At 42.3% G+C, this 13,082-nt stretch overlaps 1 protein-coding gene across 4 annotated transcripts in view; it reads right to left on the bottom strand.

The window, feature by feature from the left end:
- Window positions 1-13,082, bottom strand: part of PALM2AKAP2 (PALM2 and AKAP2 fusion) — a 265,831-nt gene that overhangs the window by 144,912 nt on the left and 107,837 nt on the right. For 3 of the 4 annotated variants that reach the window (XM_085042460.1, XM_085042461.1, XM_085042464.1), the window contains exons 5-6: window positions 12,926-12,947; window positions 4,419-4,520 (exon numbers count right to left, since the gene is read on the bottom strand). In XM_085042460.1, the coding sequence (XP_084898586.1) occupies window positions 4,419-4,520; window positions 12,926-12,947 (124 nt within the window). The remainder of the gene's footprint in view (window positions 1-4,418; window positions 4,521-12,925; window positions 12,948-13,082) is intronic. The other variant, XM_085042463.1, reaches the window with a different exon arrangement.

The raw sequence follows: 13,082 nt of genomic DNA, 5'->3' as shown, positions 1-13,082 counted from the left end.
GTATGGACAGCTGAACTGAAGCAAAGATGAATCATGAGGCAGCAACAGCACATTCACATTCTGATGGGCAGAAGTTCCTGATTTGTTCTGAGCACCACAACCCTACAGAGAGGGCACCACCAGCTCATCAACTCCCTGCCTGTTACCTTGGTAGAGAAAAGTAGCAGCCTGAGCTCCCCTAGAGTTCCTGTGCTTCTCCTTTTCTTTGAAAATTAAAAATATTATCTAGTGCATGGCTTTTCACTACAGACTGTTGATTTTCCTGTGAAATAGTTGAGTGCCATGTATTTGTAGTGCAGAAGAGGGTGCAATCTGCCAGACCTTCCCTGTTTTGATGCACAAATTTGTGCATTGAAAGAAGGCTTGTACAGTGGGAATGAATTCAGAAGTAGATAGCGAAAATCTGATAGTTAAATCATGTGTACCTGGCCATGTCAGAGTTTGTGATCTTGAGGAGCATGAGCCTGGAAAGCAGCAAAGACAAAACTCTGAACTTTACAGGAGCAAAGTTCCAACTGTTTAGGAAGTTGGTGAATGAGATTCCCTGGGGAACTGTCCTTAAGGACAGAAGGGCTGACCAGAGCTGGCAACTCTTTGAGACCTCTAATCTTGAAGTGCAAGCACTCTCAGTGTGTAGGAAATCAAACAAAGCAGGCCGGCAACTAGCACAGCTGAGCTAAGATCAGCTCCTCAAACCAAGGAGTAAGAAAGCAACACCTACCAATGGAAGCAGGGACAGGACACCCGGGGAGAGCACAGGAATATGGTTTAATATATAGGGAAGGGGTCAGGAAAGTCAGGGCAAAGCTGGATAGGACTTGGCAAGGGACATGAAGAATAACAAGAAGGGATTCTGTAAGTACATAGGTTAGGAAAAAAAGGCCACAATTAGTCTACATCTCTGTATCTCCCTGCAAACAGGAAAGGAGAACTGATGATGACTGATATGGAGACGTGAGTTCTTGTGCCTCAGTCTTCACTGGCAGTCAGACTTCCCATTCTCTGAAATACCTGATCCTCTGGATGGGTGTGAGGGAAGTGAAGACCCTCCCACTGTAAGTTTGGGATCACTTAAAGAAGCTGAATAGCCACAAGTCCATGGAACTGGATGAGATGCATCCCAGGGTCCTGAGGTAGCTGGCTAATGTTCAAGGTCAGGCTGGATTGAGCTCTGAGCAACCTGGTCTAGTGGAAGATATCCCTAACCCTAGCAGAGGGGTTGGAATGATATGATCTTAGAGTTCTTTTCCATCCCCAATTACTCAATGATTCTGCATTGTTGCCAAGCTACTCTCCATCATATTTGAAAAGTCAGGCAGACAGGTGAAGTCTTCAGTAACTGGAAAAAGGGAAACATCCACATTTTTTAAAAGGGGAGAAAGGAAGAACTGGGAAACTACAGACTAGTGACATTTACTTCGGTGCCTAGGAAGATCATGGAGCAGATCCTCCTAGATGATATGCTAAGGCACATAAAAGATATGGAGGTGATCTGAGGCAGCCATCATGGCCTTCCTAAGGGCAAATCATGCATTGGTGGGGGGGATAATGGCCATGGTCACCAAGGGAAGACCAAAAGATGTCATCTATCCAGACTTCTGTAAGGTCTTTGATGTGGTCCCCCATGACAACCTTATCTCCACATTGGAGAGACATGGATTTGATGGATAGGCTATTCAGTGGACAAGGAATTGGCTAGAGAGTTGTGGTCAATGGATCTGTGACCAGGTAAAGGCTAGTGACAAGTGGTGTCCCCCAGGCTCTCTCTTGGGACTGCTGCTCTTCAGGATCTTTATAAATGACATGGACTGTGAGATCCAGTGCACCTCCAGCAAATCTGCAGATGGCACAAAGCTGAGCAGTGCAGCTGATGCAAAAAAGGGAAAGGATGCCATCCAGGGGGATCTGGACAAATCTGAGAAGTGGACCCATGAGAACCTGATGAAGTTCAACAAGTGCAAGGAGCTGCACCTGGGTCAGGGCAATTCCAAACGTGAGTATAGACTGGGAGAAGTCATTGACTTCATTGAGTCATTGAGGAGAAGGAACTTGGGAGTTCTCATGGATGAAAAGTTGGACATGAGCAACAGTGTGCACTCAGAGCCCAGAGGGCCAATTGAATCCCAGGCCCAAACCAAAAGCAGTGTGGCCAGCAGGATGAGGGAGGTGATTATCCCCCTCTACTCTGCCCCTGCTCTAGCCACCTGGAGTCCTGCGTCTAGGTCTGAGGTCCTCAGCACAAAAAAGACATGAATATTTTTGGAACAGATCCAGATGGAGATGATCAAAGGGATGTAGCACCTCTCCTATGCAAACAAGCTAAGAGGGCTGGGATTGTCCAGCCTGCAGAACAGAACACTTCAGGTAGACCTTATTGCAGCCTTCCAGTACCATAAGGAGGTTTATAAAAATGAGGGAGAGGGAATTTTATATGGGAAGATAGAGACAGGACAAAGTGCAATAGTTTTAAACTGAAAGAGGGCAGATTTAAATACTCAGAGGGTGGTGAGGCACTGGCACAGGCTGCCCAGAGAAGCTGTGGATGCCCCATCCCTGTAAGTTTTCGAGGCCAGGTTGGATGGTGCCCTGGCCAACCTGATCTAGTGAATGGCATCTCTGGCCTTGGCGGGGCAGTTGGAACTAGATAATCATTAAGGTCCCTTCCAGCCCAAACCTACAATTCTATGATTCTATATTTAAGAAGAATGAGATACATCTACATGCAAGATTCATCTTTTTATCTACGGTATGGAGTACTGACATGTAACAATGTCTTATCTGTTGGGCAGACTTCAGGCGACGAGTTCTAGCAGTTCTTGGAAGACGCTGTCCTAGAAAGTTAACAGGTGTGATCCTTTTGTATTTCAAATCTGGCTAATTTGCTTAAGCTTTTAACTCTGTCAAAAATTTATTTTCATGTATTTTACTGTGATTTTACTGTAGTGTTTTTAGATACTGGCATAATGTGTGGTTTATGACCAACCCAGGGACCACATTAAAGCTACTTGGGTAAGTAAATGCATAAACATATATGAATTTCTTGGAAAGCTGTTCACCAGTAAAAGGCACTGCCATGGCAGAAGTGAATAACAGAACCTTGCCTATCTGCCTGCGTGCATAATGTTTGTTCTCTGTGGGAAAACCTAGCAGCCCAGCTTGTCAAAGTAGTTGCAAAATGAACTAATGTTGATTCTCAAATGTCTTTATTTAACAATAGCATATTTACTGCAAAATGTGATCTACTAATAGAATACAAAACTACCTGACAATAGAGTTGAAACTGAAAGCAGTACTTGAAGATGACAGCCAGTATTCACAAGTACAAGTTTTCTGCACAAGCTTTAATTACAGTGAAACATGATGCAGAGCTTCATGACAACAAGATCCCAACGTGCCAACAGAAGGATCTCACATCTGCCTGTTTTGTGTATTCAGAGGCTGTTCTTTAAAAAAAACTACTTACACTTTAAGCTTGTTTAAAGATGGATGATTACAGCCCACCTTTAACAACACCTATTGCACACACACAATACACTTACCAAGGACTACATTAACAAGGCTTCTGAGTCATCCAAAGAATGAAAGAAATTATTACTTTCTTGTTGACAAAATGGCACAAAACACACAGAAAAGCTTGCTTTAAAGACAGACCAGGGTAAGCACTGGTGGAAGTGAAGCTTTTGGAATGGCTTGCAACAGAACTTATGGAAAAAATGACATATTTCATAGCTGTGTACAGTGCCTTAGCTGCAGACATTGCTTTGCTGTGCTTGTTAATCCATTCTTCAAGTAAGGCACCTTATATCCCACTCCTTGGGACACCTCTTCAGTAACCACCAGCCATTTGGTCTTGAGATAAGGAGTACATTGTTTAGAAAAGAAGGATTTTGAAAGCAAAAAAATGTACAGCTTCTAACAATCATTTTGTTACATTTAAGACACATACTCACTATGAAAAATTAGTGTTAGAAAATTCTCTGTATGACTCCAAGCACAAAACAAGCCCACCTTTTCCCAAGAAGAAAGAATGGCATACAAAGAAGTATAAAACGACATAAACATTTGAAGAATGTATCGGTCTTGTGAGTGCCTGTCTGGAGTTGCATGGGTATAACAGAGGACACAAAACCTTGGCCTAGATACCATGTATTTGTATCAGCAGAGATGGAAAGAACTGAATGTTTCTATGTTACAAGAAAACGGATGTTTCCTATGGTACTTGTATGTACTTCAGCTACATTGTTTTGAGAGTATTCACTGCAGTTCAAAAAACCTTGACTTATTTACAAAAATACACATCAAGCAGCATTTCCTGGCATTTAAATGATACTGGGACACCAGACTCACTAAGGTAATGTAACAAAAAGAGTTCATGGCTACTGGACTGGTATTACAATACTTTGTTCCTTGAGACTTACCAGCTACTCTGCTTGATCCGTCCCACCCAGGAACTGGCTCTGCTGTTCGTGAATAGAGGGTTGGGAGTTCAGGGATCTGGGAGTAAATGTAATTTACTGCATCTGGTGTCAGAGAACAGGAAACAGTTAGATTTGCGCTACGAGCCCCAGTGGCTTCATTGCTTAGACAGCAGAGTGTTGTCAGCCCTGACAATAGTCACTGGAGCTTTGTACTAGATAATTGGATCAAAGCAAACAAAGTGCAAAGTCACTGTCCTGTGATTGGTGTTCAATAGACTAGCTGAGGCAGGAGGGAATGGGTCCAGATGACTCAAACCTTATGTCAGATGAACACATAAAATTATTTGTCAGGAGGTTCTGGATTTATCAAGTCTGTGACCTTTAGAATGGGGGTGGTGTGCGGAAGGTAAGGAACAAACCTAATGTGATACAGAATGCATGATATTTCAAAAAGAGATATAAAAGCCTAAAAATGCTAGTGTTGACTAAATAGGGTAAGAAACCAGCTAGTTGGTACCAGTTGTTTCCAATATCCAGATTCCAATATGAATCAGAATCTGACTTTTTTGTTCTTAAAGCTGAAATGTAGCTAATAAGGAAATCTCATATAGATATTGATAGGGTACCTGTTTATGTCTTCAGTAGGTATTATGCTCGTGGCAGTGCTGCAGTGCCATCATTCATTAATAAATCCTGAATTAGTTGGCAGCTATCTTAAATGATTGACTTGTTTTACATTTGAGCTTATAGCTGCTTATCATAAGCTAAATGTGTACTTTAGAAGAGATATTAATAAATTCAAAAGTATTTCCTTGGAGATGTTTTGTGGCTGGGTTAAATATAACTAGCATTAATTGTTGTGCTGGAATTCAGTGGCTGAACTAACAGCAGAGCTGAGAGGAGAGATGTGCAAATAACTGACTTGAGGTTCAGGCACCAAATCAAAATGAAAAAGAAAAAATAATAATAAAAAAAAAATCACATTATTTCCTATCAGCTGTAAATGTTTTCAGCTCTGTACGGAAATGGTCAAATTTATGTTAAAACATAAAATCCTCTTTGGTATGAAACAGACCATTATTTTTTCTCCAATGGTATTTTGCCAGTTCAATGTACAACTTGTTGAGCCCTTGACACTGCCTGTTCCATGTGTCAGGGTAGGAGGCAAAGTCTGTCTTCCCTGAAGTCTCTTTTTGCTATAATCAGGTGTGAGAGGTTGACCAGTGCAGATCATAAAAGGTGAACTGGTGAAATGAGAGAGCAAATGAAATGTGCTGTTGCAACCCGCTTGACTGCATCTGATGAAGAGAGATACTCCCATCATATTCCCTATGGGCTAACACCCATCCCAGAAAAAATACCTACACATGGTGCCATCCTCAGGAAGGACATGATGTGCCACCTCTAACCCTAAAGTCTGCTTTCTTGGCTGGAGAATTGGGCCTGGCATTAGTGAAATGGTTTTGCTCCCATAACAGTCAGTGGTGGCCACCAGTGCTACTGGATGCAGAAAGAAAATTCTCCAAGGTGATACTCCATCCCTCCATGGCCCACTGCAGGGAACTAGGTAAGGACTCCTCTTTCCTCCCTTCTGGTGTCAGAGAAGTACGGCACAGAGACACAGTGCAAATTCATTTAACATCCCCTGCCCCCCCCACCCCTCCCCCAATTTAGTACATAAATGAGTTCAATATGTAGCAGATGAATTGGGAAAAACCCCAAGCTTGTCCAGGGAAATGTTATTTTATTTTATATTTCAGTGGACAAATGGCAGTCTTGGCAAATGGGCTTTTATAATTTCAGTGCATATTGTATCCTCAAAGTTTTGTATTTTTAGCAGTAGAGCCTAGGAAAAATAATTGTTCAAGACACAGCTGACTGAGCAATGGCCAGCAACAGCTGCTTTTTTTTGCAGGGTTACTTGCCTCTAATGAGAAATTAGTACAATGCTTGGTGTTGTTGCTCTGGGAAATATCACCAGCAAATGAGCAGGCCATTATTGAAAACTGAAGTAATTTCTCAGAAGAAAGAAGTGGGGACTGTGTTTCTGGTCCGGGGAAAGAAGGCACTTTGTGTTCTGGAAATAGCAGAAACTTGGTAATTATTCATCCCACCAAGTGGCCTTTTGGAACAGTAGTTTCAGTAGACACTCATCCAGTGAGAGAGTGACTGATGTGTCACATGTGTTACGCGTGGTCGTAATCAGTGCAGACTAGAACTGCTTAGCTAATCATCCTTACTTCTTTTGCAGTTCATGAGGATCAATAAGCATGGCTAGGGTACAGTTCTCACGTGAGGACACTGCAGGAGGGAAAATCCTTTGCTAATGTTCCTTTTTCCCCCAGTGCCTGTAGGGGGAACTGAGCATCGCTGACATCCAGCAGTAGGGAAGATCAGTTGATGGTGAAACTCTCACTTTGATGTGGTACATGTGTGTGGACCATAGTAAGCTGTTTGGTTTGTTTGGGTTTTTGTTTTTGGGTTTTTTTTGCCTCCTGCTTTAGGAGACAGTAACTAACTACATATTAGGTGCTGTTAATATTTGCTTAGTTTAGAAACTTCTCTGTACATTAATTATAGTAAAATATTTTAAAAATTAGCTTCAGGGCTCCAATCTGTCATTGTCCTGAGAAGGGAATGCTGGGAGGGCAGTGCAATTCTTGTGTAGTTCCTTCTGAAGTTAGTGGTGGTGCCATGTGTCAGAAATGGGGTATTTGGCTACAAGCTAGTGTTGGTTGATTCTGCCAGGTTCTGTGTTGTCTTGTTGTCTCCCCCAACCCTGCCTCCAAACAAAGCAAACATGCTCATTTCCCTTTATCTCACTGACAACAACGTCTCTTTCATTCAGCACCTTTAAAAGGATATAAGAGGTTAATTTTACAACAAATGGATGAGACACAAATTAGCATTTTGTTCACATGAGAAGACAGAACATAAATAACATTTGAACAGACTGCACTCAATGTCTTCATTTCAATCTTTGATAAGTTATTAATATCTAAGGATGCCATGAAGCAAGTTCTGTGTCTTTTTGTACTGCTTGCAACAAAATGAATTTTAGGACTATGGCACTCTTCCAGGTTGACAGACAGACAAGTGCTTTGGAAAACATTGGGAAAGGTAATCCTTCAAGGGTGCTTGCACAAAGCCAAGACTTCAGAACTGCTCAGAATAGCTTCCACACAGAGGCTTGTGGTCAAATGTCAGACAAATTAGTTTTCCAAGGGCTGGATTCTCTCTAAGAAGTCCAATACCACTAAAATTAGTGGTAGGTTTCTGCAAATATGGACTCCCAGGGCAGGGCTGTTCCAGCTAAAAAGCTCTCTGGGGCTCCATGGGACTACATCAGAAAGAACAGAGATTTTGACCCTCCCATCACATTTGTAAGAACATCAATGGAGGTTTTTGCTAGAAGCTGAATAGCCTGGCTCTGACTTACTGAATCATGCTTTAAACAAACAAGCAAACGTGGAGGTTAGGGTCCACAGCTGACACCTGCACATCCATAAGCAACATGGTGGATAAGTGCATCTACCAGAGCAGTAAGAAATGCTCTCTTACCATTTCTGAAGGCAAGAAGCCTAAGTTCAGCCACCTCAAGTGCATGTACACCAATGCATGTAATATGGGCAACAAGCAGGAGGAACTAGAGCCCAGTGTGAGGGATGCCAGAGGAATGACAGAAACTTGGTGGGAAAACTCCCATGACCACAATGGATGACTACACATATTTTCAGAAAGATAAGAAAGGAAGAAGAGGAGGTGGCATTGCACTTTATGTGACAGAGACATTTACATTTATAGAGGAGAGCTGTGGAGACCATGCCAGTTCTATTTAACTGATGACTCAGGATCATGATTAGAGGGGTCATCACTAGGCGGGATGTTATGCACTGACCACCCTGTCAGGATGATGAAGCCAACAAAACCTTACTTTGGCTGCGCAGTGAAGTCTTAGGCCAACTGAACCTGGTATTCATGGTAGCTTCAATTACCTAGACATTTGTTGGAAAAAAAGATAAAAAGAGTGGCCATGCCATCTATCAGGTTCCTGGAATGTGTTAAGGACTCCTTGTTCCGATAGATGCTGGACATGCTGACTAGGAGTAGCACATTGCTAGATTTACTGCTTGCAAACTGAGACTACTTACTTGACTTACACTGGGAGCCTAACTACCAATGGTACCTTGGAAACAGTGAGCAAAAATGGTGGAGTTTAAAGTCCTGCTTAGAACACCAAAGACCAGTTGTAGGATGAAGACCCTAAATTTTTGAAGAGACAACTTCAATATGCTAAGAGCCTACCTGTGGGAGATTCCATTGGAAGCATCCATGAAAGTCAAAGGCATTTGTGAGTGCTTGGAGTTATTTGAAAGTGCCTGCTGAAAGCATCAGAACAATCTATTCTTTACAAAGGCAAAGGAAGAAGCCTAAACAAAAGACTAACCTGGCTTAACACTGAACTGTCAGGTGTAATTGAAAGCAGAAAAAGAAGCATACAGACTGTGGAAAGGCAGCTAGTTACCCACTGAGGACTACAAGCACCTTGCTAGGGGGATGTAGAAATGCAGTTAGGAAGGCTAAGGATCAGGTAGGACTAAAGTTGGAAAAAAAATGTCAAGAAGAAAGGGTTCTTCAGTATTTGTGAGCAGTTAGGCGAAGGAAAGCCAGAAGATTGCTCCTTAAGGACTGCAGGGAAGCTAGTCGCTAACAATGGTGACAAGGCAGATTTCTCAGTATCTTCTTTGTCTCTTGTGTTCACTGACGCAGCTGGACCCCAGGTCACAAGATCAAGAGTGGAGGAAGGAGTGGTCTGCAAGTGTTCAACCCACTTAAATTCACACTCAGGATGTTAAGAAAAGTGCCTGACATTTTTGTAAGAAGGCTGTCTTCAATATTTGAAAGCCACAGAGATCAGGGGGTGTTCCTGATGACTAGAAGAGGGAAAATGTTACATGTATCCCCAGGAATAGACCAGGAAACTGGAAGCACAATGGTCTTACTTTGTCCGCTGGGAAAGTGCCAGAAGGAGTCTTCCTAGAAACCATCACAAACCAAATGAAGCAGGTGACTGGGAAAAGCCATAATGGTTCTACCAAGGACAAATCACAACTAAATCACAACAGACTAAAACATCACCTTCTAAAACATAATATCAGCATTGACATGGGGAGAACAGTGAATGACATTTATTTAGACTTCAGCAAAGCTTTTGACACAGTTTCCCACAGCATTCTCCTGGCAAACACTGATTGAGTGGTCCATGAGATGGGTAGGAAATTGACTCACATGTCACACTCCAGGGGTGGTGATAAATGGTTTTTACACTGGTAGCCAGAGGAGCTGTAATTGTGGCAGATATAGATGGAGACTGAATTAAAAAGTTATGAAAGGCCTACAACTGAAAACCAATCACCGATGAATTTTTACAGGACATGTGGAAAGCACTCTTCAAAGAGCTGCACTTGACTCCTGTGAGGGCATGCTGGTTTGTTTTGCTGTTGGGCTGCACAGCTGGTCAAGATCAGAGGGAAGAAAACCAGAAGAGTCTCTAAGAAATGTTCTGGGTACTAAACAATCAAGGTCAGGTTTCCTAGACCACATCTTTGTCAAATATATGCTAATACATACACAAATCAAGCAGAGGTTTGTGCAAACTGTTTAGTTACTGTATTGTGGCTTCTGTATGTTGGCTGAAATAGCAGCATATAGTTCACATGCAAATGGCCAAATATCGCAGAGTATGAATTTATCCCTCAATTTACTCCAGTAGACGAAGGAGTTACATCAGATCTTCATGTGCTTTTTATCTTGTATACACACTGAGACATATACATACACACATGGAACTAGAGCTCTCTCCTTTCCATTTGTTCATGATGTACATGCAGCAGAGCACTGCAGCATGCCTGGTTTTGACTGCAGACCTGAGCACCAGCAAATGATGTAATTCCTAGCATCATCTCAGACCTTGTTTAATGGAGAGCCTGTCAGCTGCAAGCTGCCACAGAGCTGGCAGTCACAACTGAAGGTGACAGGGCCACAGCTCCCCTCCTCAGCATTTCTGCTCCACTTTCTCTCACACGGTGATTTATGAAGGCAGTGTGTTTGTACGCTGGAATTTGTGTTAATTGTGCCTGAATGATTTCAAGCTCAGAAACGCTCTTTGCCAAACACAGCTCTTTTTCTGGAAAGGCTGGGAAGGACACAGAGCATCACTTGATCAGCCACTGGTGCTCTCCACCACTTCTTGCCTTCCCTTACAGCCTTTGCTTCGAGCTCTCTGGACTCTGAACACCTTCTAGTTGTGCTTCCTGCATGTTCAAAAGCTCAGTTGCCACCATACAGACAGCACAAAATTGTACAGAGGAACACAGTGGTGAGGTAAGTAAGTTTCTGTGCCATTGCTGCATTTACAATAACGGGACACAGAACAAACAAACATGAAATGTATGGACTTGGGCATCTTCTGTATGTGGCAGCAACAGAAGAAATTGCTCCAACAGATCGGTGTTGATTTATATCTGTATTTTAAACACCCTTCCGGTGTTATCCAGAGGCTCCTACCCTTTTCTTCTGCAGCATGTGTCATACATGGTTTGCAGACAGATGCCTGATCTGCTGCAACAAAGCGAGTTCTATATGGTTTTGAAGGAGGTGAAAAAATCTATGGTACCAAAGAGCTCACAGCTATATACATGTTTTCTCCTTGCTCCAATCAGCTACCCTCTCAGACCATTGCCAGACAAAATATGGAGGAGCAGCTCAGCTTGCACCATGTAAAGATGCAGGGCTGCATTGTGCCCACAGTGGGAGGGCTAAAAGGACAGCCTGCAGCCTCAGTCATCCATAGAGAACCACAAGACAGCACTACCTAGGGGATGACCTGGCCCACTTCAGCCCACAAGCACCAGTTGCCAGAAGGAAGAGACAAGATATACAAAGCCGGTGGTCTAGAAGAGAAGAGGGACCAATTCACTTAGTTGTACCCGCCGCTCCCTTTGCTTGCACATGAGTTGCTATCTTTGTCATAGTTTTGCAGTTCTGCTACCCTTCAGAAATGACAAGCTGTCCTTAATTCTGGCTCAGTCTGTGAGGAAGAGATCCACTGAAAGCAGGCAAAATCTGGAGAGCATGAGGGCTCCTTTTGAATCCAGTGAAATACTACATTGCTACATACCTTCAGGGAAACTACCACTTCATAATCATCAGCTGGGACTTCCTTTGGTTCCCTTGTTATTACAACACACATGAAGAGGCAGGCTGCACCTGGCAGGAGCCATAGAGGCTCCTGATCACTTTTGTTGCTAATTCCTGCAGGCACCATTCCTGTTTTGGAAACTTACTAATGACCATGGTGGAACTCTGCATAGGTACAAAATATTTGCCATCACCACTTTGTGGTAGCCAAGTTCAAACCCTCCAAAGGGAAGGAAGACTAAGTGCTTACCATGGAACATACTAGCTGGAAATTTTTTTCAACAATAGTGTTGAACAATAAATTTGGATTATATTGCTAGCAGAAGTGAAAATTTCTGAACTAGATCTTTGACTTAAAAAGAAAATCTCCTTCGAAAGTAACATTAATCACCTTAAAAAGACAGCTCCAAGTCAACTTAAATACTACATAGTAACTTCCACTGTGTTCCAGTGTTCGGTGCTGGGATCATCCTACATATTCCTCATTTATATTCACAATTCAGTTGGGCATGGCTTTGACAGCAGCTGGAGGAGCTAATCTTAACCTCAGTATTTTGTCAGTTCAAAGACGTGTACTGAGAATGAGTATCTGGTGCACATATTTATCTGCAGATGCTCTAGCATCACATCCTTCCTAAGGTCCTAAGGGTCCTGGGGGGACACTACAAGGGTCTGTCTAGCTTCCTGGGAACCATGCATATTATTTGCTCATCAGACACCTACATTTATAGCTCAGTATTTAGATTGATCACACTTCATATGACCCTGAGTTAATGAGCTAGGAATTACTGTACCCTCATCCAACCAAGTGAGGTTTTCCTTCTTCAAGAATCATCATGTGGAGAATATTGTTCATCAGTGAAGTAATCTATTTTTAATAGCTGTTCCTCTATATTAGGAATAGTCCTCACAGAGTTTAACTGTTTATGAACAGACCATGAGCACATACAATGGAAAAGATTGACCACAGAGAGGTGAGAAGGAGTCTGCAGTGCAGGGCTACCACATGGTGAAAGGGGTCAATAACACAGAAATTGTACGATGTCTACTTTAAGTTATTCATGCTGTTCTTTCCCTTTGTGTAAGCATAAGAAGAGGTGGAACTCTGCCAAAGCAATACTGTTTTACCACAATAGTGACATTTGTGCTTGCATTATAGAAGTACAAAAGAAAAAGGTAATGGCTCTAGCAATAAATCAGAAACATACAATGAAAGAAAGAAACCTCACACTTTAAACCTTTACAACAAAGCTATAGTAACAACTCCTGTTAAACCCAAACCTGTACAATAATGAAAAGGCACTTACCACCATCCTGGTGGGAGAAACTCTGTGAAGGGAAAAAATAGGATGTTTGGTTAAAACTTTTATATTTTGGGTTTAATTTGCTTTACATTTTGATTTTTATGCTAGGCTTGCTTGTATAGTCCTTTGTAATTTTTCAATGGGTAACCATGGCTGCTGC

Source organism: Lichenostomus cassidix, chromosome Z (genome assembly GCF_008360975.1).
Source record: "Lichenostomus cassidix isolate B80296 chromosome Z, HeHo_3.0, whole genome shotgun sequence".
NCBI lineage: Eukaryota > Metazoa > Chordata > Aves > Passeriformes > Meliphagidae > Lichenostomus > Lichenostomus cassidix.
This window is presented reverse-complemented; position numbering and strand designations above follow the sequence as displayed.